The sequence below is a fragment of the Anas platyrhynchos genome, chromosome 4, assembly GCF_047663525.1.
Source record: "Anas platyrhynchos isolate ZD024472 breed Pekin duck chromosome 4, IASCAAS_PekinDuck_T2T, whole genome shotgun sequence".
Lineage (NCBI taxonomy): Eukaryota > Metazoa > Chordata > Aves > Anseriformes > Anatidae > Anas > Anas platyrhynchos.
Window position 1 is genome coordinate 18,693,212 of NC_092590.1, and position 22,007 is coordinate 18,715,218.

Consider the following 22,007-nt stretch of genomic DNA (forward strand, 5'->3'; position numbering starts at 1 on the left):
TGGAAAAAAACAATACCTCTATTTAGAATAAAATAATACATTTTAAAATATGTTTTGCTATCCAGATCCAATGGAAATACTTCCCAATTAGAATATCCCTTTCGCCATGGGAAAAATACTTTAGTAATTTCTGAAAACAAGTTTCCACTTGGCAAGTAAAAAATTCTTTACATCTTTTCAAGGCCCTACACATACCTCAATACAGAGGTGTGATTTTATCCTGAACAATAAACGTAACCGCCAAATCTGCATTCATATTAAACCACACAGCTGAGAACCGTGACAAACACCAGAGGAAAAAAAGAACACCGTTTTTGTGCCTTCCACCATCAAGACGAATGTTGTGTTCTGTTTTGTTGTTTTCTGTTTTTTCAAGTTGAAGGGAAACAAATCCAAGTCTTAAGGATAGATGTAACACTAGCATGCAATAGGACTGTGTGCAGTTAGAACAGTTACGAGGTCTGTACGTAAAAGCATTTCCAGTCACTGGATTCTTTCTCCCTGATAACTACAGATACTTAAAACGTTTCACACGATATTTTGGGTTAGTCGTACAAATCAGTTCTGTGGAAGGACCAATGACATTAATAGTAAACAGTCAGTGCATACTGGTAGTAAGCAGCGCGCAACACTTTACAGAAAAAACAATACTAGGCCTACAGGAAAAATGACAGGTCTTCCTGGGTGGTACGGGAACCTGCTGTGCCTTTACAAGGGTACTCTGCAGCCCATGCTCCTAAGGCCATTTGCAAAATTTACCCCTGTCATTTCTGTGATGAATCAGGCCTTTGTTCTTTTCACTGATATAGTGGTTATGATCGTCTATAGGTGTCAGTGCAGGTACAAGAGAGTGCAGAGCTGAAAAAGCAGGATCTTGAGCAGTTTTAAAACGCAGTTTTAAAGTTGTAACTTAGCTGGTAAGAAAAGTCTCCTCCCTTGATGACAGTCCAGATTCTCTTCCGTCTCTATGCCACAATAACTTACACTTGACACGATTGTTTCTCCACGGTGGACAATGGTGGGTAGTGGTAGTTGCTATTAGGTCAGCTCTAATAATTTATTCTCCAAGCTCACATGTTAAAGAAAATCTACTACTATGTCCTGATGAGTGGGGACCTTTCTTCTTCAGTACTCTGCAAGAGAGAAATTTTAACACACGAAAGTTAAATGTGGCACATCACAGAGCTTCCATGGTGGGGAAGCTGGATTTCTGAAACTCCCGACAGGAAAGGAAAAAGCTTGTCTCCTACTTCTACGTGCAGTTTCATGGAGGAGAACCAACGCTGTGCTGGGGAGGTGCTGGAGGGTGGATGGCAGCTTTGGCAGGGGCAGGCACTGGGCTACAAAGAGCTGTCCCAAATTTGCTTACTCCAGAGGATGGAGAGGATTGAGGCAAGTGGAAGAAAAGGGCCAGGATGTTCTCCTTGCCCCCACTGGAGGGCAGGATGCTGCCATCTCTAAGGACAGCAAGTGAGGTGATGCAGGAATTAGGCCTACCAAGATCATGCTTTGCATGCCAGTGGGGCCAGGATTCAGTGTGAACAGTGGGTAATGGGCAAGAAATGCAGTGAGACACATCCTGCAGAGAAAGCCGTCCTCCTGGAAACTGGGAGATATGAGGCAGTGATGAGGCAAGTCGTTGATTAGTAGGATATTAAGGATGCAACATAAATGGGAAGGCTCAGGTCGCATCTTTGCAGGGCTGTGGAGCAGGTTGGGAAAGCGATGAAAGGGAGGAGGGAATCTGTGTATCTGGAGGTGTGGTGTGCTCAGTTCTGGGCACTGCACCACTGAACTGTCAGGGACATCCCCCAGCCAGAGGGGTTTCAGCAAGGACTCAGCACGGCAGATGTGCTCATTCACAGGCAAAGAAAAGGCCTGATTGCTTGGTTCCCTGTGGCATATTCCAGATGATGAAAGACCATAACCACCCTGGTGGGAGGTGGATCCCAAACAGACATGTAACTGGCTGAGTTACTCTTACATCTGCAGGAAAAGCAACAGAAGTAACAGAGAAAACATGAAACTGAGGTGTCACTTGGTCATTTTAATCACTGTGTAGCATCCAGGAACATCCAAGAGGGCTGGGATGAAGCCAGCACATAAGGAGAGGAAGGAATGCCTGGGGCAGGGGCCTCAGGCAATGGGACAGTTTTGCTTTTCTAGTTGAGCCTGCCATAAATGTGAGCAAAAGAAAAAGAAAGAAATGAACAAGGAAAAAGGACAAGGATCTGCTGTAAGGGAACCTGAAGTATGGTCCTGAGAACCCCTGCTCATGAAATGCTTCCTGGGTGCCCAGAGAGAACTGCAAGAGTGAAGCAAGACAGACAGAGATCGGTTCCTCAAAGCTCAAGGAAGGAAGGCTGAGGACTCTCTGCCACTGCTGCCACCACCATCACACCCCTACCCAGCACTGGGTCCCACAGACTGAGGTGAAGCACAGACACAGCACAGCTGGGATCTCTGGCAGTAGGCATAATGGTGCTTTCTCAAGTGGTTTTAGGAAGGTACTTAGCCAACATCATATAAGCAAGACCACACTAAGACCACAGCAGCTACAGGGAGAAAACAGCCGACTAGAGTACCCAGTTTGTCTCATCTGAACCCTACTGCCTTAACTGTTAGGGTGAAGTTTGGGTTTTCAGCATTGCTAATGAACAGCCTTAATGCCAGATTGTTATTTTGTGACAGAACTCTTCATAAATAGATGTACAAACTAGCACTGTCTGGATATAACTATCTGCGTGCTGTTGTCTGTAAAAGTCAGCTGTTCTTTGGTCATGAATTTGCATAGTGGTACAGAAAAATAATCAACTGGCATAAGGCAATTGTTTCTGAGAACACTGTCCAATTGCCTGTGATTTAATGTCCAACAAATATGGTGAACTTTTGCATCTCACCCTTCGGGGTCCTCTAGACAGGCTGATTTTTTATTTTTTTACTACTATCAGCAAGGGAGTTTGGCACAGAAGATTTGACCTGCCTTACCACGTTCCGTATATTAGCTGCATTCCTTTGTTTTCATGCATTTATTCTGAGTCTATTAAAACTTCCCCTCCCTAGAAAGGTCATTTTAAACAAAAACAACACATAAAAATGTTTGTGTACAAAAAGATACTGAAGAAATAAATCAACCAAAAGAAAATCAAACACAGACTAACATACAGTAAGCAAAGTTGAATTCAAATGCTACTTACCTCTTCACTTACTCCCCGGGACCTGCACACGAGCACAATAAAAACAATCCCAAAAACAATTCCAATAGCCATGATTATAAAGGGGATTCCAGTTACAACACTGGCTTCCAGCAAGACGTGCTTGAGTTTGCTGGCAGATGCTTCATCAATCAGAACACTCTGGAGCAGAGAAAGATGAAGAGAGAAGAAAGACTGATTTCTGTCCGTCTTTATATTAGGCCATTTTACCTTTGTGAGGTGTAGGGTAACAACGGTTCCACAGTTCTCCACCTCTGCTTCATTGCTTCTTGATATACCTTCCCTCAAAGAATCCTTAGCTCTCCTACTCTGGCCAGAGGGATAATCTGCTCTGCATTTCTAAAGGAAGTAGTGACTTTGAATGCTCAATTTAGGAAAGCAATAATATGGACCTGGAGTAATGGCATGAATCATCAAACCTAGAGTGTTCCCTGAATCCCTGAATCCAGTGAAGGCAGTGATCCAACTACAGCACAGACTGTGCTACTACTGCATTCATAGAGGTCTCCACACAAAAAGATGTGATCCTGCAAGCCTTCTGCCTCTTCCTCATGGCCAGTACTCTGCAATTACAAAGCCTACCTGACAGTATTTTCCAGAACTAAACTTAATGCAATGGTCAACAAACAGCAAGAGGATATTAGTAAGAAACAACAACAGCTTCCTACCTATCACTATACAAAGCAACAGGAAAACATGCATTTCTTTCCTGGCTAGCTCAAAGATGGTATTTTAGCAAGAATAAACATGCCACAATGCTGCAAAGAAATAACATATTTACCTCATTTAGATACATCACTGGGAAAATTAGTGTTCGGATGTTGCCTGTTTCACTGTGTAAAAAAACAACAATAAGAAATGTTTTTCCAATTTTTCAACTTGAGGGTTCTGAAGACAGATTATAATACAACAATGAACAAGGAAACTGTCCCCAGAGAAACTCTAGACTTGATTTCCACCTCTCCACTCGAGCAGAACAATCTAAATCTTCAAAATGCTAAATAATTTCTGTTTTGGGATTTGGTGGCGAAAGAAAAAAAGGGATCCATAAAAGGCTCATTAATAACTTACTGAATGACAGATTTGTGCCAGTCAGCAGGAATGCTAAGCTAAGCCGATGTTGAAGGTTACTCATACTTGTAAAACACAGAAACTATTGTCCACACAACATGCACAGAACAGTAAAAAAAAAAAAAAAGAAAAAAGTTTGGCACACATGAAATAACAGCTTGCTCCTAAGTTGTTTTAATGCAACAGCTCCTGGCCACTAGAAAACAAGGTGAAGAAACACTGACCATCTCATAAGGATTGGGGTAATTAAAACACTTCTTTTTTAGTTATAATACATGGCAAAGCTGTGCCAATAAGCTGAGTAGCTGCGTAGCAAGGCTTGCTGTGTGGACTGCCTAAGTCTCAGGACAAAGGTTTCTCGTTATCATATCAATGCAGTCACCAAGGCAAGGTCTTTCTCTCTACCTGACCTAAGCCCTCCCTCCAGAATTTTGGATAGGACTTGCTGGCTGTTTTGAGACACACCACTTGATTTTCTACTTTGAAGGGATTATTCCTTTTTGTTTGGTTTTCACATGGATACTGCTGAGAAGTGATGGCATTTGCAGTATATTTTTTCTAAAAGCTGTGAAGAATAGGATGGCATGTCCTCACTGCAGTGAGCAGCAGCTCTCTGAGCTCCAGCCCCGCTCCATTGTGGCAGACCCTCTCTTGGAGTTGCATCAGTGTACTATGACTGATGCCACCACAAGCATCATGTGTAACTTGTCGCCAGCAACTTTTCTTGAATACTGTCTTTACTCTGCAGAGGGAACTGCAATAGCGACTTGGTCTGTGATTGAAGAGCGTACTGCCAAATTAAGATTTGACTAGATTTCTCCCTCTCATTTTCTCTCTCCAACCAATATTCCATCTGAACACTGCAGAAAACTTCGTTTTGAATATCAAATCAGGTCTGAGATATCCACCCTGCAGCACTTACAAAAATTCAGGTAGTTTTCTGACATGAACATTGATCTGCATCCGCTTGGCTGCTTGAAGGACAAGCCCTGTCAGCTGAGGAATAGAAGAAAGCAGTGAATTATTATTAATATTATTATTTTTAAAGAGTAAGCATGAAATAGGCATTAGGAGAATACAATGTAACAGTTACACTGATGTGGACTTGACAAGGCAATGTAAGACCCACTTAGGGTTATTATTTATTTCCCTTCACCAAGGGAAGGCAATCTTGCAAGTTACTCTTGTATCTCATATGCCCAGATTTCAGTCTGCCTCTGAATTAAGTAGATGTGAAGAGGCTACAACAGAAACGGAGGAACCCACACTTAAGCTACAGAGTGATCCCCCTTCTTTCAGATCTAGCTGTAGTTTTGAAAAAAGCTATCACCTACTGCTGCTTGTTCTGGTCTCAGTACTGTGCAAAGACCGTGCAGTCTCACACAAAAGAAACCTTTCTGTTTGAAGGGTGACAAAGAGATACCGACCACAATGAATGGGAGCAAATGGCCATAAAGGTGATGAGAATGAAACACTTCTCACAATATTGCCACTGCTATAGTAAAGGTTGCAAATGGATGCACAGAAATATGTTCCTTGCTCAAGAAGCCAAATTTAGTCTGTGGGGGTGGATGGAAGCGAGGAGTCGCAGAGCTCGTTTTACACTAATACTTCAAAAGAGCTGCATAACAGAAAGAGCTTGGCACCAAATCAGGTGTCAAGCAGCATCTGCACTAGATGTTGAGAGAAACTATGCAATTTCCTCCATAGCAGCTTGATGAGTCAGACTCCTCTCCGTCTGTAAACTGGGGAGGTAATGATCTTGCTCTGTCCCTCGACCTACCTTCAGATGTGTGGATCTAGAGTACAGTGTAAAACCCCACCCATCAGCTGCAAGCTCCTTTATTTCTGACATCTCACGGTGAGATTACCAAAAACTCCACAAACTTCCATGAAAGACACAACCACCATGCTTCTGCATCTCTCTTTCCATGGCTCCATGCCATCTAAATTGAGTCCAACATCCACTGAGTATTTGAATAGTTCCATGTAAAATAACACAGCTTTGATGAAGTCAGTGAGACTACATCGATGCATACCATCCAAGAAGGTAACCTAAGCCCATGAGCTTGGATTTGACTGCATTACCCTTTAAAAATGGCTGTACTTACAGGATTGATGTCCACAAATGTCTCATGATATTCCTTGGTCGGGTGCATGCCCTCTATGTCCTCTATAAACTTTTGCTCTGCTTGGTAAAAATGTGGAGCTGATAGAAATATGGGAGCACCTGGAATGTGAAAACATAGAAAAATCACCATTTAAGAAAAGAACAGGATTTGAGAAAGTCTTTGAGGAACTCAAAACTCTTTGCACTGTGCTATTTACACTGTAAAGGCAAGTCCATTCTGGGGCTACAGAATTAACACTGATGCCCAGTCCTTAGAAGAAGCCAGATTTTCCCTTGTGCAGCATTGGCATGGTTTCATGGCTTGCATGCTGGTCTTTTCACTGGTTATCCAACTACACAGACATGACAGCTACCTGGATAAGAGCAGACTACAAATGCCCAAACTGTTCAGTATGGATCCTGGTACTTCCTTCTGATTTCTTTGATTTTTGTCATTGCTGGAGCTGATGACATCTCACAGGAACATCTCCCCTCAGATACATTTCCTCATTACTGCAGTTTAACACCAACCAACCACTTGTTGGTGACTGGTTTCACTGAGTACGGTCACATCCCTGTAGGCTTCACCAAACTGTCCTCATTTATTTCAGTCAGAAAGGAGAAATATGTTGCTGCCGATGTCCTCCCAGTCTGCTTCCACTGCCTGGTAACATACCTTGCTTGCAGATGCTGACGTTGAGGACCCCAGTGCCAGGGCAGTTTCCTGGAGGCACACAGAATCCAGCATTGTCTGGGTTAATGGTGGTGTTGGCAAACACCATAGGAGAGGGCACAAAGCGGTAGGTTGGGATGCCTGCAACACTTCCCGAGCTGTCATACACCAGGTAAAAAGATCTGCAAGAAAGAGAAGCCAGACCAAGATTTGTTAGTCTTGAGCATATGCTAATATCTGCTGCAGATGTCTCTTTGTTGATGCCTGCTTATCTACTTCAGTTTACAGTAAGCTGTGGCCTTGGCCTAAGTTCATTCCAATGATCTTCTGTGTTAAATTCTTCTGTGTTAAATTTAACGGGCTTTTGATCATCACATACACACCTCATCATTCTGCTGCTGCAAGAAATGGACAATCCTGTGCTAACTGTGCTGCTCTAGGGATACTGACACCTGCCTTCAGCATTTTGGGGCTTCAGCCATGTCCCCATGTTCCTATTATGCATTGTGTGAGGCACTGCTGGTGTGTGCTACTGGGAAGGACAAGGCAAGGAACAGGGTTGGGCAAGACAGAACAGAGGGGAGGCACAAATTTAGCACGTCCTGAATTTAGCATAACACACATCCATATTGATTTAAATAGAGAATTTCAGATCATTTTCATTCTCCACAAACAGGGAAACTTGGAAGGGAGGAGAACAGCAAGTGGAACATAAAGAAGGAAACATCATGCTTTTTTTTTTCTGAATACTGCTGCATTTTAAATAGCACTGCTTTAAGTCACACATCTCTGAAGAAGGCAATCTTCGTTCTCTAAAAAGCAGAACAAGGGAAGATTTTGGAGAAAGAAATTTCAGGCAAGGTTCATAGAAATCCTCTTCCCCTCATTACAAACCTTGCTAGACAGTCCAGCCTGTCTTTCCAGTCATCTTTCAAATTTGCACTCTATCCTTCTTTACAAATAACACATCCTTAATTTGATACAGATTTTATTATTATTATTATTTTATTTATTTTATTTTTTGGTTTATCTCTCTCATCCTTCATAGCACAAATGAATACTGAACACCAACCCTGCTAAATAAGACAATGGAAGGAAAAATATTAGCCTAACATAAAACTTTAACATCAATGGACATAAATGCTCTGCTGCAAAGTCTGAGTGATGATGTTTTCCTTTTCTTACCTGCAGAAATCAGAAGAGAAGATATAAATGTTCTCATCTTTGCTAATCAGTGGGTGAAAGGATGTTCCATCTGTTCCATTGATCATGTTACATGACTTTGTTGTCCACCAATTCAATGACCTGAAGAAAATGAAGCAAAGAGAATAAGGGTTAAAAGACCTCTGAGCAGTGGTCAGGCCAGCTTATGGTCTGAGCAAACAAGAATCAGACCTGTACAGTGCTAAGTCCTATTGCCTCAGCTCTGCTAACAACGAGGGGCATTAGAATGGGTTTAAATTGCATTTGTCTTCTCTTTAAACTGGCACCAGGCAAGTAAGAATCCAGGGAGGGGTGTCAGGGAGGGTAACCTGTGCCATGGGGCAGTCAGGGGTGAGTGCCCACAGCAGTTTGTTCTCTAGGGGCAGGGACTATCTTCTTTTCGTAATTATATGACCCATACTGAAATACTGGAGGCCTGGTCTGAGCTAAGAGCTGCTAAGAACTACCACCATCCACAAAATAAATGGACTTTTTTTTGTTTTGTTTTGTAAAGAATGTAAAGGTGAACATTCTGGTTCAACAAAAATGTGGAAAGTGGCAGATTTTGATAGAGGCCTAACCATAGGGAAAAACTTACTCTTTTCCTTTCCATTCCACAATCCGTGAGAAGTTAAGGTAGTTCCTTTCCCCACTTAGGAAAACATATTCTCCATCATCAGTTCCATTCATCTGCAAACAGATACGTAAGTTTTTAATCACTCCTGACTGGTAACAACGGGGTGACAGGAGACTGAGCTGCCCTCACTACAAATCCACCACAGGAGTGATGGACTCCCCTGAGGTAAGTGCAAATCATTAAACCCCCCCTTGAACATAAGTGAGGTGGACGTGACTGTGCTAAATTCTCGCCCCTCCAAAGTGAAGGGAATGCAACATTAGGTTAGCCTTTTTTACCTGTTGAAATTTGCCACTGAAAAAGCAGTTTAAATAAAACAAACACACAGAAACAAAATAAACCCACAGAAAATAACTTGGATGCTGTAGATGTCTCTGAGAAACAAGGAGTCCTCCTGGCCCAAGGTGACTTACAGAGACACTGTGGAAGCCATGAATAGCTACGGCACAGAACTAACATGTGATCTCAATTAATTACTTCGAAGGAAATTGGTCAGTAAATTTTCTGATAGTTTGCACAAGTGGTGCCAAAAAGGCCATGCTACTCAAAGTGAGCACAATCAACAGTGGAATTGTTTACATCCACTCTTGGAAAGTTTATGCATATTTGACAGAGGGAAGTGAGATAAAACACTCGCAGCTGTGCCACAGGCCAGTGCCTAAACACAGCCGAATTGGACAGGGAACATCCTTTTGCCACCTCTGCAGCCTGCCTCCTGGCCTCAGCCTCGGAGCAACCTTCTCTACTGGCAGGTGATGACAGTCCCAACTCTGTAGCAATGACACCACCCCTAATTTAAAGCATCCGAAAGTCTGGTACGCCAGTTACCTTATTAAAGAAACCAAACACTGGATCGATCTCGGGATGCAGAAGATGAATGGTTGACAGCAGCTTGTCCTTGTAGCCCCACAGTAATTCATGCACAGTGCGAACTGTAAACAGGGATTCTTGGTATAGCAGCAACAGCACCTCTGTGGCAAACTGAAGAGAGGTTGCCCTGGTCCACTCCATTGCAGTCTGCCAGGGGATTGGAATCAGGGAAAAATGGTCAGATTTCATGTAGAATAAATAATTACAGCTGCATGCAAACACAGACACACACATTTCAGCATTGCACACATTTGAATTGTATTTTCAGTTTCACTATTTCCACTTGCGGCAAGTAATGTGCTGACTAACAGGTTCCTCAGCTACTCTCCTCCAGGGATGTGCTCCTGCAGATTCCTGTTCAGCTAAGCATGGGCACACAGTTTGGTTCTGTGCCACTGGCTTCTGTAGGCTTAAGAATGCATTTAAAGTGAAATGTGCAAAACTGCTTTCTAAGCAGCTTGAATTTCACAGGTATATCACAGCTGGAGATGGTCTTTGAATATCAGCCTTAGGAAATCATGGTTTACTTTTGAAAAGCAAAGCCTGTAAGGATGTGGAATTTCTCTAAAATGCAAACAATACCAAAATTTATTCCCTTTGTAGGGAATACAACATATATTTAAAAAAAAAGGCAAAAACAAAAGAAAAAAAATATTCCTTGGGTGAACGAAGCTGTGGTTCTTCTACTACAGCCTGTTACAGTACCTCACTGTCAAAAATCTGAACGAGAGATAATACTTGCTACCACTCAAATGCCTGGGAGGATCTGTAAATACAGTGACTGTATTGTTTGCAACTCGTAGTAAACTGCGTTCTATCTAATGCCACATACAGAGAATTTATGTATTCATTCATAAAATCAGACAGATATTTTTAGAAATGCCAGGCAGAATTGAATGCACCCTGTAATTGAAGTCAATTAAACCAGTATGGGGAGTAAGGGCTTAGTTACACAACCAGCAAGTATTTGGGTACTGTCTCATTTGCTTTGCAAGGTATGACAGCTGTGTATCTGCCTGTTCTCATGCTATCCCTGTGTGAGACCAAAAATAATGGTCTGCCTCTCATCACCAGAATGAGACTGTCTTTGCAGGGTTGTCTCACCTAATACAGACCGGGGTGCCTGTCTTAATTGTAACTTTATTCTTGCAGCACCTTTTCATTCAGTGGTATCTGAAACCTTTTTTTTTTTTTTTCAGTTTGTGATGCAGGGCTGGAGGCGATTTTTGCAATTTTGACCAAAATAACCCCAACCAAACAAATATTCCAAGCCTTCTCATTCAAATGTCTGAGTTCCTTCTACGTACCTGAGATCACTAACTCCCTAATTTCACTTGGTCACGAAAACCCAACAAGCCTGATTTCTGCTCATCTCTTAAGTGCGTCAGCTCTCAGCGCAGGAATGCGGTACTAACACTCAGAGGTGTATGGGGAAGGAAGAACATAATAAAAAAAATCCCACAACAGTCCAAACCAAAACTGAATGCAGTATCTGCCTCAGACATAAGCTGCCTCTCTAGTTCTTCAATCACCTTTATCTACCACAAAGGGAGAGACAGTATGGAGTGACAAGCTGTAGGTGTAAAGTGAGTTAGGATGATTTCCAAGCAGGAACGGAGGAGAACTCACCACTGCAGGAACATTAATTGTTCTGATGAGATCCACTTCAGGGTCTCCAACTGACTTCTGAGGCTCAAATACATATGTCTTTGGATTCAGAGCAGATACTTTGGTGCCATTGTCCAAAAACTGAACGTGCACTCTTGGCCTGTATTCTCTGAAAAACGAGAAAGTTTACTCTGTAAGCAAGTTAAACATGTACAAATGACATTAATTGCAACTTGTGGCCATTCTACTGCTCTAAGCACACGAAGGGGAGGATTTTCAGATCACTGGCAGGTAGTTGGTCCATTTTTGCTGCTGCTGCTGTCAGCAACACAACTCCCCTTTGTGTCAATGTGAGCTGAATTACACCTCACAGGGTACTCCCAAAAACGCCACCCCACGCCCTAATTGCACTTCATATTTTTACCTTGCCTTGAAATACCTCCAAGGAAAGAGAGCAATTTCAAACAGTACAGAAGGATTTAGAGACACTATATATAAGACTTTTGCCTCTTTCCTGCAGGCAAAATTTGCTCCCAGACAAAATAAGATGTAGGTTTCACCTAAGTATCATTAACCTGAGCTAAGAACCTACCAGAATCTTTCTGCTGGTGTCCATGTACTTTGCAATAGGGCTTCTGGGCTTATGTGTGACTCAACAGAACAAGCCTCGTTTTAGCTCTTCTCCTTTAATTGTGAGGTAGCAATTCTAGATCCAACAGAAATTCAACTGATTTTTTTTTTGCCCTGAACTGCTCATGGGTTTGGAGTTTGCTTCTGGTACTGTCTAAGCAACAAAACAGACAAGCTACAAACGAGCAACAAAAAGCTCAGGATTGCTGACAAACAAGTCCAATTGGCAAGAAACATCAAATGCTACCTGCTGGCCTAGTAAGGGAGTCAGATCTTAATCACCCTGAAGCACATGTCATAACCATAATCCAGTGCATTGCCAGGACCATGTTCCAAACACGATCCACAATTCTGCAGAACTGGCAGGCTTAGGTTCACAATGAGACACATATCGATCTTCAGCAATCCAGAAAACAACAGTGGCAGGTTCTCTTCTCATGGTGTGATCCTTTTGGCATAGGAGTGAGGTGAAACAGACCATATTTCATGAGTCCACATTCAGTCAAGAATTTGTTGACTTCTACATTGCTTTGCCTCTGGAGTAAATTTTAACTCCCAAGATGCAAAGGTGAATTATTCTGCAAGACCCTGTGCTGTGATGTTCTTCATTCCAGATGCTAGATGCTATCCTGGCTGCACTAGATCTAACTAATGCGGCTTCATGACTGGCTGTATTACTTTGGTTTAGTCTTTCTAACTTAAAGCAAACTGGGAAGGCCCATGAAACTGTTCTTAGAAATCAACCATTTCCCACCTCCCCTACAAAAACAGTGTATCTACTGCTCTTCAGCACCCCTACCTCCTAGGAACATTTTGGACAGGCTACACTTCCAGCTTGATTTGGCAAGAGTCTCTTTCATATCTATTTACTCCATAGCCTAGGGCTTGAACTGAGGGGATGGGAATGGACAGTTGTGAAGTGCCTTACCTAACACAGGCCGGAATTAGCCTGAGAAGCCTCTCCAACTCTAAAAAGTCTGCAGAGGAAAACAATGCTCCCTGATTAGGGACACAAGGAGGAGGATCTCAGATGTTAAAGACAAAAAACTGTTAATGTGTCCAAGACCAGATAATATCCAAGTGTTCTTTGGAGCTTGGCAGGCAAGCAGCGTGTACTTCAGAATGAAGTATTTTATATATTGCAAATATAACTTCCAGGATTTAAAAGGACAAGCACTACTGCATTTTAGGTACAGAAACTATGTCTGCACTAACTGGGTTTACAATTTATATGGGTCAAACCTATGAACTGTTTGAAGCTTAACCATGCAGGATAAGACTGTATGTAGCTGTCCCTCCTCCTCTCTGCCACTCTTAGACTTTTTTCCCTGCCTGTTAGGGACAGTTCACTTCCAGCCTTTCTCCCCAGTAGCCCATTTTATAAAACACTGAGTCATGCACTTGAATTTAGAGCGTTTTGGATGTTCTGCTACATACTAACCTGGTATTTATTCTGTGGCTCTGGCATGCAGTATGTCTGCAACATCCTTCCCTTTTCCCTCTCCTCCCATGCGCCTCCTCTCTTTCCCCACCCACTGCCGACAGCCTGGTACACTCAGCAGCAGCAGCTAAGCAAGGATTAAAGAATCTGCCGGGAAAGAGCACTCCAGCTCTTTAACTTTGCTATTTCTTCCATCAGGCAGAGCGCAGCACAGTCGAATCCTGTTCGGACACGTCAGAAGCGGGCAAACCAAGCGAGGCAGGAGTGACAGAAACACGCAGGGCTGGAAGGAGCAGCCTGCCTGCCTCCCTTGGCAATAAACAAGTCGGGGAGCGCCTGCGTCGCCCGCCCCAGCCCGATCACATGCAGCCAGCCTGTGGTGTGTGCTGCAGGGGAAGGCTCACAGCGAGCCACAAAACAGCAGCTCGGGCTGGGCCTCCCCTCGGGCACGGACCATGCCAGGCAGCCCCGTCCATCCCACAGGACTCCTTCATGGGTAAGGTGCAGCTTCACAAAGCAGGCTGCGCGTGATGCCTGGAAGATGCTGAGGAAAGGAAAAAAAGGAGCTAGAGAATGGGAGTGCAGAAAAGCAAGGGCCTATGAGGTTTCAAGTAGGTCTTTTACATCTAGAAGCAGCCCTGTTTATCTTCCTGCTGACTAATTATCAGCATTACACTACACCAACCTGAAGGAAAGCTTGGGAACTTGAAAGCTTCTCTATCTTTTCTCCACCTCTACCAGTTTATCTAATAACAAAGTAGCACACGTAGTTTGCCAAAGCTAAACAGGCACAGCGATGAAAAACAGAGATGAGAAAAGATTGAGGGCAGAGGGTGAAGCAAAACTGAGCTGTAGGAGGAGAGGAACAGCGTGGGAAGACATACTGCAGAGACTGAGGCAGCCCGAAAGGCTCTCCCTTTTACTCTACAATATTTTTTAAAATACTGACAACCAGATCCTGATCATTCTGCAGCTTAGGTAGAGACAGCTCCTTCTGGCACTGAAACTGGTCTGAATGAATGTCTGACCACTGAGACTGACAATAACAAACCAACATTTTTGCCATGGTTCTCCTACCTCCATGAGTTCAAAGACTGTAACACCTCCTGTCACAGGACTGCTCCTGGTTTTACACTGCTGCGTGCAGTGGAGCAGAATGAAGCTCCAAAGGAAAACTTTTTTGTAAGGGGACCAAAACTTCCCCACATGCAGCAGACTCGGACTGCTCAGCGTGGAGCCATACCATGCAGAAGGAGAGTCATGGAGGCTGGATAAGCTCCAACACTGCACATGGCCGTACTGAGTTTTTCCATCTGCAAAAATAGTAGATATTTCTGAATCTAAGTAGGTTTCATAGTGAAGGCTCGTTAGGGGAGTTCCCTTTAATTCCACTCTGTAACTAGCTTTCTGTCCATGTTTTTAATGATATGAATTGTGCAATTTCAACTAGGAAATAGTTTCTGAGTGAATCACATTTTTATGCAACACTTCTCTCCGCTTACATCTCAACCAGTCACTGCCTTTTCCCTCACAAGACAGCAGGCCACGATGCAGAGAACTTCCTCTCAGTTCAGCAGCTGAGGAGCAGCAGCAGCACATGAGCAAAATCTTGCACTAAATCTAACAGAAGACCCTGGCTAAAACCAAAACTGCTTGCAGGCTGTTGCTGTGTCAGCCTGGTTGTACTGTGCAGGTGGTGTATGACCATTCTCAGTTGAATAAATTTTCAAGCCCACACTAGCAGCTAGGTTTTCTCCTAGAATGGGATACCAAACATTCTGATTCTCAGTTCTTTGCCTCCTTACACGCAACAGGTTCAGTGAAATGTGAACACAGTGAAATGGTCCTACCGGTAGGTGTACGGCCCTTTTTCCTCTACAAGAGGAGTAGCTCCTTGAAGCACTTCTAACGGATTTGTCACATTAAAAAAGTAGAACTGCATGTAGACTGGTGGAGGAGGATCTTCCCAGGCTTCAAAGGTTTCTGTGCCATTTTTTAATACTGTTCCCTGAAACATGAGAAAGACAAATCGGCTGTTAGTGATAGACGCTGAATAATATTTACAGGAAAGAGAAAAATTCTCTGTCCTCAGAAAAAGGACAAGCAACACCATTGGAGACCCCAACTCTACAAATACTTTGTGCTTTACTTTGAAGCACCTCACTAAATATCAACAAAATCAGGCATATGCTACGATGCTTGCAGCCTAGGGGCATACTTCTGTTGGGATTGTTTTTCTGCTTTGTCCTACAAACACTTCTGCCTGACATTTTTCAGAATGAAGACATCAGCTGTTACACAATGATCCTCTTACACTTTCTATATGAACAAAAACCTAACCCGGTGTGGAACACCACGAAACATATCCACATTACAGATAGAAGAAATGGAAACCAACAATGTGAGGCCAAGCAGTCCTAAGAGAGACATCTGAGGAGGAACAAGGCCAGAAAAGAAGCTTAGATTCATTGTGGTTATGATTTCTTTGCCTACAAATGTCACATTCCAGTACAGCTGTAAGATTGTCTCCAAAGCAATTGGACTTCATTTCTCAGTGGCCTGGGAGGAAAACCTGTAAGTGATAGAAATTTCCTTCATTTAGGCAGACTGGGATTCATGCTTTTCTGATGTCTCTGAACAGAGCAGAGGTTCTCTGTATTCAACACAACGTGGACCTACAAAACGGGAGCTGCAAATCATTATTTTATTACAGAAGCACTTAAATAATGATTCAGTATTCAAATTTACCTTCATGTGGCTCTATTAGGAATACGTAACGCAGATCTCAACTCCTTATTTTATTACCATTTAATTCTAGGTAAAATTTACTGCAACTATAGAAGCATCACCACTGCCACCAAAATCAAAGCTTTTCACATGTTTTTAACACTGTTACTGCCAGCGTTACAGTTAAGAAAAAAATGGCTTGCAGAGTGGAATTTTCAGGAATAAGTACAAACAAAACTGGATCTTCGAAAATCATAACACTAGTAGGCGGAAAAAGGGAGGGGGAGATAATTTGCAATTAAATGGGTCTCGTCAACACTTGCTCTTTTTATTCTTCTGAGAAAACAAGTCAAATATTGTAAGTACAAAATCAAAGGCAGGGCAAACTGGCCAGCTGCCATGTCTTGGTTACTGTTTATGGGGTCTTAACTTTATCAGCTACAGGATTATCAGCTACAGCCTCAGCATTCATCCTTGGCCTTCCCACTGAAGAAGCTGTTTTTTCTGCATGCAGATTTTAATTTTGAATGATTAGATAAAGATAAGACCTTTTAAAAGAAACATGTATTGGCAGGAGCTTGGAATGGCAGCAGTATTCCTGAAAGGCAATGAAAGCCAACCCAGCTGGTAGTACTCTGCAGTTGCAGACTGCTTTCCTCTGAGAATTGCAAACCCCGTATTCTGTGAACACCACAAAAATAATGTTAGGCATGTTTCAGGTGCTTTGTGCATTTCTTTGGTACTATCAGCATCTCGTATACACCATTTCCTACACAAATCAATGCTTCTGACCCTGTTTTCTTGCAACCTTATGCCAAGGAGTTTGTATTCAGACAGAGCCTGCATGAAGCTGGTTTGTAGGATCAGGAACAGCAAATCTCACTAAATCAGGCATACTGTTTCCATGACACTACCAGAAAGGGCTGGGAGCAACACAGCAATGTATTTAAGATACCTAGAGATAACTGGGATAGCTTTTCTCCATACGCAAATAACCACAGTACAAAGTCAGGGGTTTCAGAGGTCTGATGTCTGCTCCTTTCCTAAGCTGTGTACAGCTCACATTTCTCATGTGCATGAAATACATTTGAGCATAAGCTTGGCACTGATAAAAAGACTAACTCTTGCCTGTCTTGACCTTAACTCTCCCCATCTAGGAATTTGTACTATTCCCCAACAACTAGTAAGCGTATTCAGGGCACCTGTCTGCTGCTCAGATTGCTCTCATATGAGGCAATTAAAGCGGAAGATTATTACTCCCTCTAAATTGTCAACATTTAAAAAATACAAGTGCACCCCAGACATATTATTTCCAGTTTTAGGCTCCAGTGTATCCTTTATGAGAGGGGTGACATTTACCAGGTGTGAGAGGGATGATATTTACCAGGTGCAGGGAGGTCACTGCCCCGTGCCACTCTCCTGAGCTAGACTGAAAAGAAGAAGCTCCCCACCTTGATGACGAATTGCCAAATGTAACATCAGTTTCTCTCGTGCTATATCCATATACTTATGCACCAGACTACATGCAAAGAGCATTAACAGGAAGGGAATGAGGGAATTTTTCTCCAGAAAGTCCGCATAAATGCAGGTTCCTGGGATTTTGAAATCTTGTGTGATCCCCTGGGAGATGGCTACAAAGCAAAAGGGTAGTGAAACCAAGTCATCTGGTGATTTATTTGCTGGATCTGCGTAACGCTGCTTGGATCTCCCACAGCAATGACAGTGTATTTTTAGCTCTGTACAGTAACAACACCAGTTGTAAACCCAGATTCACAAACTTCTGAGCAGGACTCAGATACACTGCCATGAAATTCTCAAATAATAAAATATGGCAAGCTCTTTCCTTCAATTTTTCACCAAATGGTATCAGGGGCATTTGGGTCTGCCACATGATATTAAACAGCCTGGGCCTAAGAGAAAAACACGTGCACGTTTTTTTTAAACAAAACATATGTCCGTGTCCCTCAGCTGGTGGCATTCTGTTGAGCTCTGGTGACTGATTCACAGAAGAGTAGGATCTGATGTTACCGATTTTTTTTGTCAGAGGCTGTGGTCACTGCTAGGTTAGGTAGGCTGCAAAATACTAGATCATAGGACTGCTGTTTAATCTGAAATACATGAAAGATACAGCCCCACTGCAGTCATTGTTGCTGTACTGCACAAGGCCTTTTCTCTTGATACATTTACATGCAGGAACAAGACATACAGAGTATCCAGAAACCCCAAGTCAGACACTAGTCCTGCAGGCAGTAGCCCAGGGAGGCCTCAGACTCAGAGATCCTGTCTCACGGAGACGCAAAGGTGCACCAACTGCACGATCACCACCCAAAACCAGTAGATAACATCTTGCTGTGTCTTCACTCAGCAGCACAGCAGAGGCTGTTGCTTCCAAGTGGAGTCCACATTCATCTCAAGTGTACGAAAACATCTGTCCTGCTCACTTATTTACCATGCCAGGCCTGAATTTGCACTGGTCGCATTCTCTGGCATTTCCTTGTCTTCACAAAGAGGAAAAAGAAAGCAGTTTAAGCTCCCAAATGTAATTGCAATTGGTGGTGTTGATTGGAGTGGAAAATGATGCTGAACTTTTTTGGAACTTGTACAGAAAATTAAATATATACATATATATATATATATTATTTTTTTTTTCGTTCCCTGTAACTGCAAAATGATCTAGTTCCAGGACATAGTTTTATACATCCATCTTTTACAGAACTTAATTGCAGCTTCTTAAAAGGAGCAATAGGGTAAACCTTCAGACCAACACAAGCAGACTTTTCTGACCCTGCACTTCAGGAACTGTTCAAAAGAAGCATCTCAACTCATCATTTGTCAAAGCCTCCACGGTCTAGTATTTCACAATAAACAAAACCTAAAAATGATCAATACATAAAATAAATCAAGGGATAAAATATCCTCCCCGACCTTTTGGGCCCCAAATACTCCTGACAACCCAGCTGTGGACAGCTGGCAGCAAAAGCCCATTGAAATTTCGAGGGGTTAGAAGACTAACCATTTTCTAAATTTATCAGTGTGGGGCATGTGGCATAAACAGAACGCTGGAGGTAAAGGCACAATGGCTGACTGCCCAACTTTCACATTAGGTGCATAGCTCAAGGGTTGTTATAGTCATACACTGCACGCTTATGGCAGTAAAATCCATAACCATATAACATATAGCATAAAGCAAACACTGCTTGCAGCTAGGAGGGCTCTTCACCTGTGGGCAGCTATTTTACTCTTGTTCTTTCCAGTTTTTTTTCCCATTATTTGCTGGAATTTCAGATGCTACCGCTGGTAAATAACAGACACTGGATAAGATGGACCAGTGGTGCTGGAAAGGATGCATCACACAAATCCCCTGGTTCAAGCCGACCCATCCTCAGTGCTGCATAGCTCCTGGGTTTGGACACACAGGTGCTTCAGCTGGTCCATAATTCAGTCATTCATTTCAATTTACTTCACTATCAGTCAGCACTTCTGGGGAGCCTTCAAAGCAGCATGAACTACCCCATGTAAAGGACAACCTCTTTCTGCAGAGAGGGTGTGGAGGGTAAGAGGGGCCAGCATGAAACTCATGAGCACAGGTGACATTTCTTGTCCACTGCCTTGGACTTCAGAGCAATCAGAGAGCTCAGAAAGCTCCAGTCTTGTCACACTGCAAAGGCAAATTCAGATTTGTCTATTTGCACAAGATTTTCTAAGCTGCACACATGGTTACACAAGAGACAGCAACTTCCTAGGCCACACACAAATGAGAAGAAGCTCGTGTGGGATAAAGCACGTGGAAAGCAGCAGAATCAGCAGAGTGACTGGGAGGGAGCACGCTGCTTTGGGGCAGAGAGCTGTTCAGGAGGGTGTCACTGGGAAGTGCAGGGAGCAGGATGCTTGATCCTGTGCAATGGAGATGCATGCTAGGACAAGCTGAAAAACACTAAGCAGGAAAAGACTGAGCTCTAGGAACTGCATACTGCATTACCAAAAGCTCTGCAGAGTAACTATGAAGTTACTCTTATATAATCAACCGTTAAGGGTAAGGAGTTGTGTAGCTAAGAGATAATACGTGTAAGGAGGATCACACCTAATTCCTGACAGTCCTACACTGTGCTGCCAAACCATTTCTTTTTACCCCACTGCTCCTGTGGTAAGAGCATGAAATAGACTTGAAGCCCTAACTTCTGCTGTGATGCAGCAGCTGACAGACTCCTTTCCTGCAATATAGGAGATGGAGCTGTAGATGTCCACGCAAAGCTGCGCTGTTTGGCTTGCTTTGCACACAACTTCGCATACACAGACGTTCACATCAGTTCGCATCTGCCTTTCAGACTGCCTGGAGAAAGCATGAGCTGACAATTGGATGACTTCAGGATAAACCACCCATTCCCCATGCTGTCCTCCAGCAGGGCAGAAGCACTTACCTGGGGACAAACCCTGCAGGAGCAGCTCCCGAGGAGCAGCTGACACCCGGACAGGCTGCACGACACCTAGGGAGGCCTGGTTTTGGCTATCCCCTAAACTTTAGGGATACAATTCAAAGTGCAACTTGTTTTAAACTGACTGCCAACCTAAAAACGCCCTTGTTAAGCCAAATTGGTGTAAGATAACACAATACAGCTTCTCTGTTAGGAAACGCTTGCTGTCAATACCTCGAGGAAAAGCACAGCGCATCGGTTAGGACATTACAGGGGATAAGCAGACTTCTGCCACCAGTTAGACAACAGCACTGGTTACATCACATCATTTGTTAGCACTCTTGGTTTCCCTGTCTGAATAAGAGATGATATTCCTCAGACTAGGCAGATCAGTAATAATTTACATGCTTCACAGACATTTTAAAGGAAATAGCTAATGACAAATGCTTCAAGTAGGGGAGTTTCTAACACCATTGCAGTTGACCCTTTTCAGTGGACCACCATATAAACCCAAAGGGCCAGCATGAGGAACAGAAGTTAAAGCAGCCCATGAGCAAGAAGGGCTCTGCAGCCGTAACAACGCCAGGACGGGGGCTCCCCAATTTTGCTGCAAGCAGCTGTGAGCAGCGGGGTGAAATGCCCCGCTGCCACCACCCAGCCCAGAGCACACCTAGCGCTGCACAGGCAGCAATAAATGGAGCAGCAGCACAAGCCACTGTCTGAAAGCTGCAAGAAATCGGTGATGCAGATGGTAGAAAAGGAGGCAGGAGGGTGCTTTAGGTGTTCCCTGCTCTCCCTACGTGTTGCTGCTCTGGAGCGGGCCCCTCATTACAGCAGCTGCCTCACAGCCAGCAAAGCTGCCTGGAGAGGACTGATTTTTACTCATATTTGCTGGATTTTTGCCCAGCCCAGCCCGAGTCCCCACCTGGGGGATGCTCTGCCCCTCACCGAGCGCGGCTGAGGCGCGGAGGGCGCCCGGCAGCGCCAGCCCCCAGCCCCTTCTCTCCCTCCCTCCCTCTCCTCCCGGGGTAACCTGCGGAGGGGAATAAACCCCTCAGGAGGAACCGTGAGGGTGGCGATCGGGCCGTGCTCTCACCTGCTTCACCTGCAGGTCCACCACGGACTGGAAGACGTGCGCCACCAGCAAGGAGATGCTGGCGATGAGCAGCGTCAGGGCCAGGACCCCCGCCGTGACGAGGCACAGCGACTTCATGGCCGCCGCCCCGCCGGCAGGGACACGGCCGCCACCAGCACCGCCACCACAGCCGCCGCCAGGCCCCGGGGCCGGGCACAAGGGGCGGGCGGCTGCCTCGCCACGCCTGCTGACGGGCCGGGAGGAGCCCCCGGGCCTCCCCGGGCCTCCTGATGCCGGCTTCGGCCCCTCAAGGGCCGGAGGGGCTCGGCTGGGGG

The 22,007-nt window shown here is 44.0% G+C and overlaps 1 protein-coding gene across 2 annotated transcripts; it reads right to left on the reverse strand.

Annotated features, from left to right (window-relative positions):
• SCARB2 (scavenger receptor class B member 2) lies at positions 1-21,921 on the reverse strand. 2 transcript variants are annotated; one of them, XM_072038026.1, is made up of 13 exons: positions 21,694-21,921; positions 15,309-15,466; positions 11,409-11,556; positions 9,738-9,926; positions 8,871-8,962; positions 8,255-8,374; positions 7,073-7,251; positions 6,398-6,516; positions 5,209-5,282; positions 3,997-4,048; positions 3,198-3,356; positions 2,989-3,059; positions 1-1,133 (listed from the first exon to the last, which is right to left on the reverse strand). In XM_072038026.1, the coding sequence occupies exons 1-12, from the start codon at positions 21,808-21,810 to the stop codon at positions 3,030-3,032; spliced, it is 1,437 nt and encodes a 478-aa protein (XP_071894127.1). In that variant the 5' UTR covers positions 21,811-21,921; the 3' UTR covers positions 1-1,133; positions 2,989-3,029. The 2 variants fall into 2 exon arrangements, with proteins under 2 accessions (XP_071894127.1, XP_027311868.1); XM_027456067.3 differs by lacking the exon at positions 2,989-3,059 and having other exon boundaries at positions 21,694-21,917.
• Between the last annotated feature and the right edge of the window lie 86 nt (positions 21,922-22,007).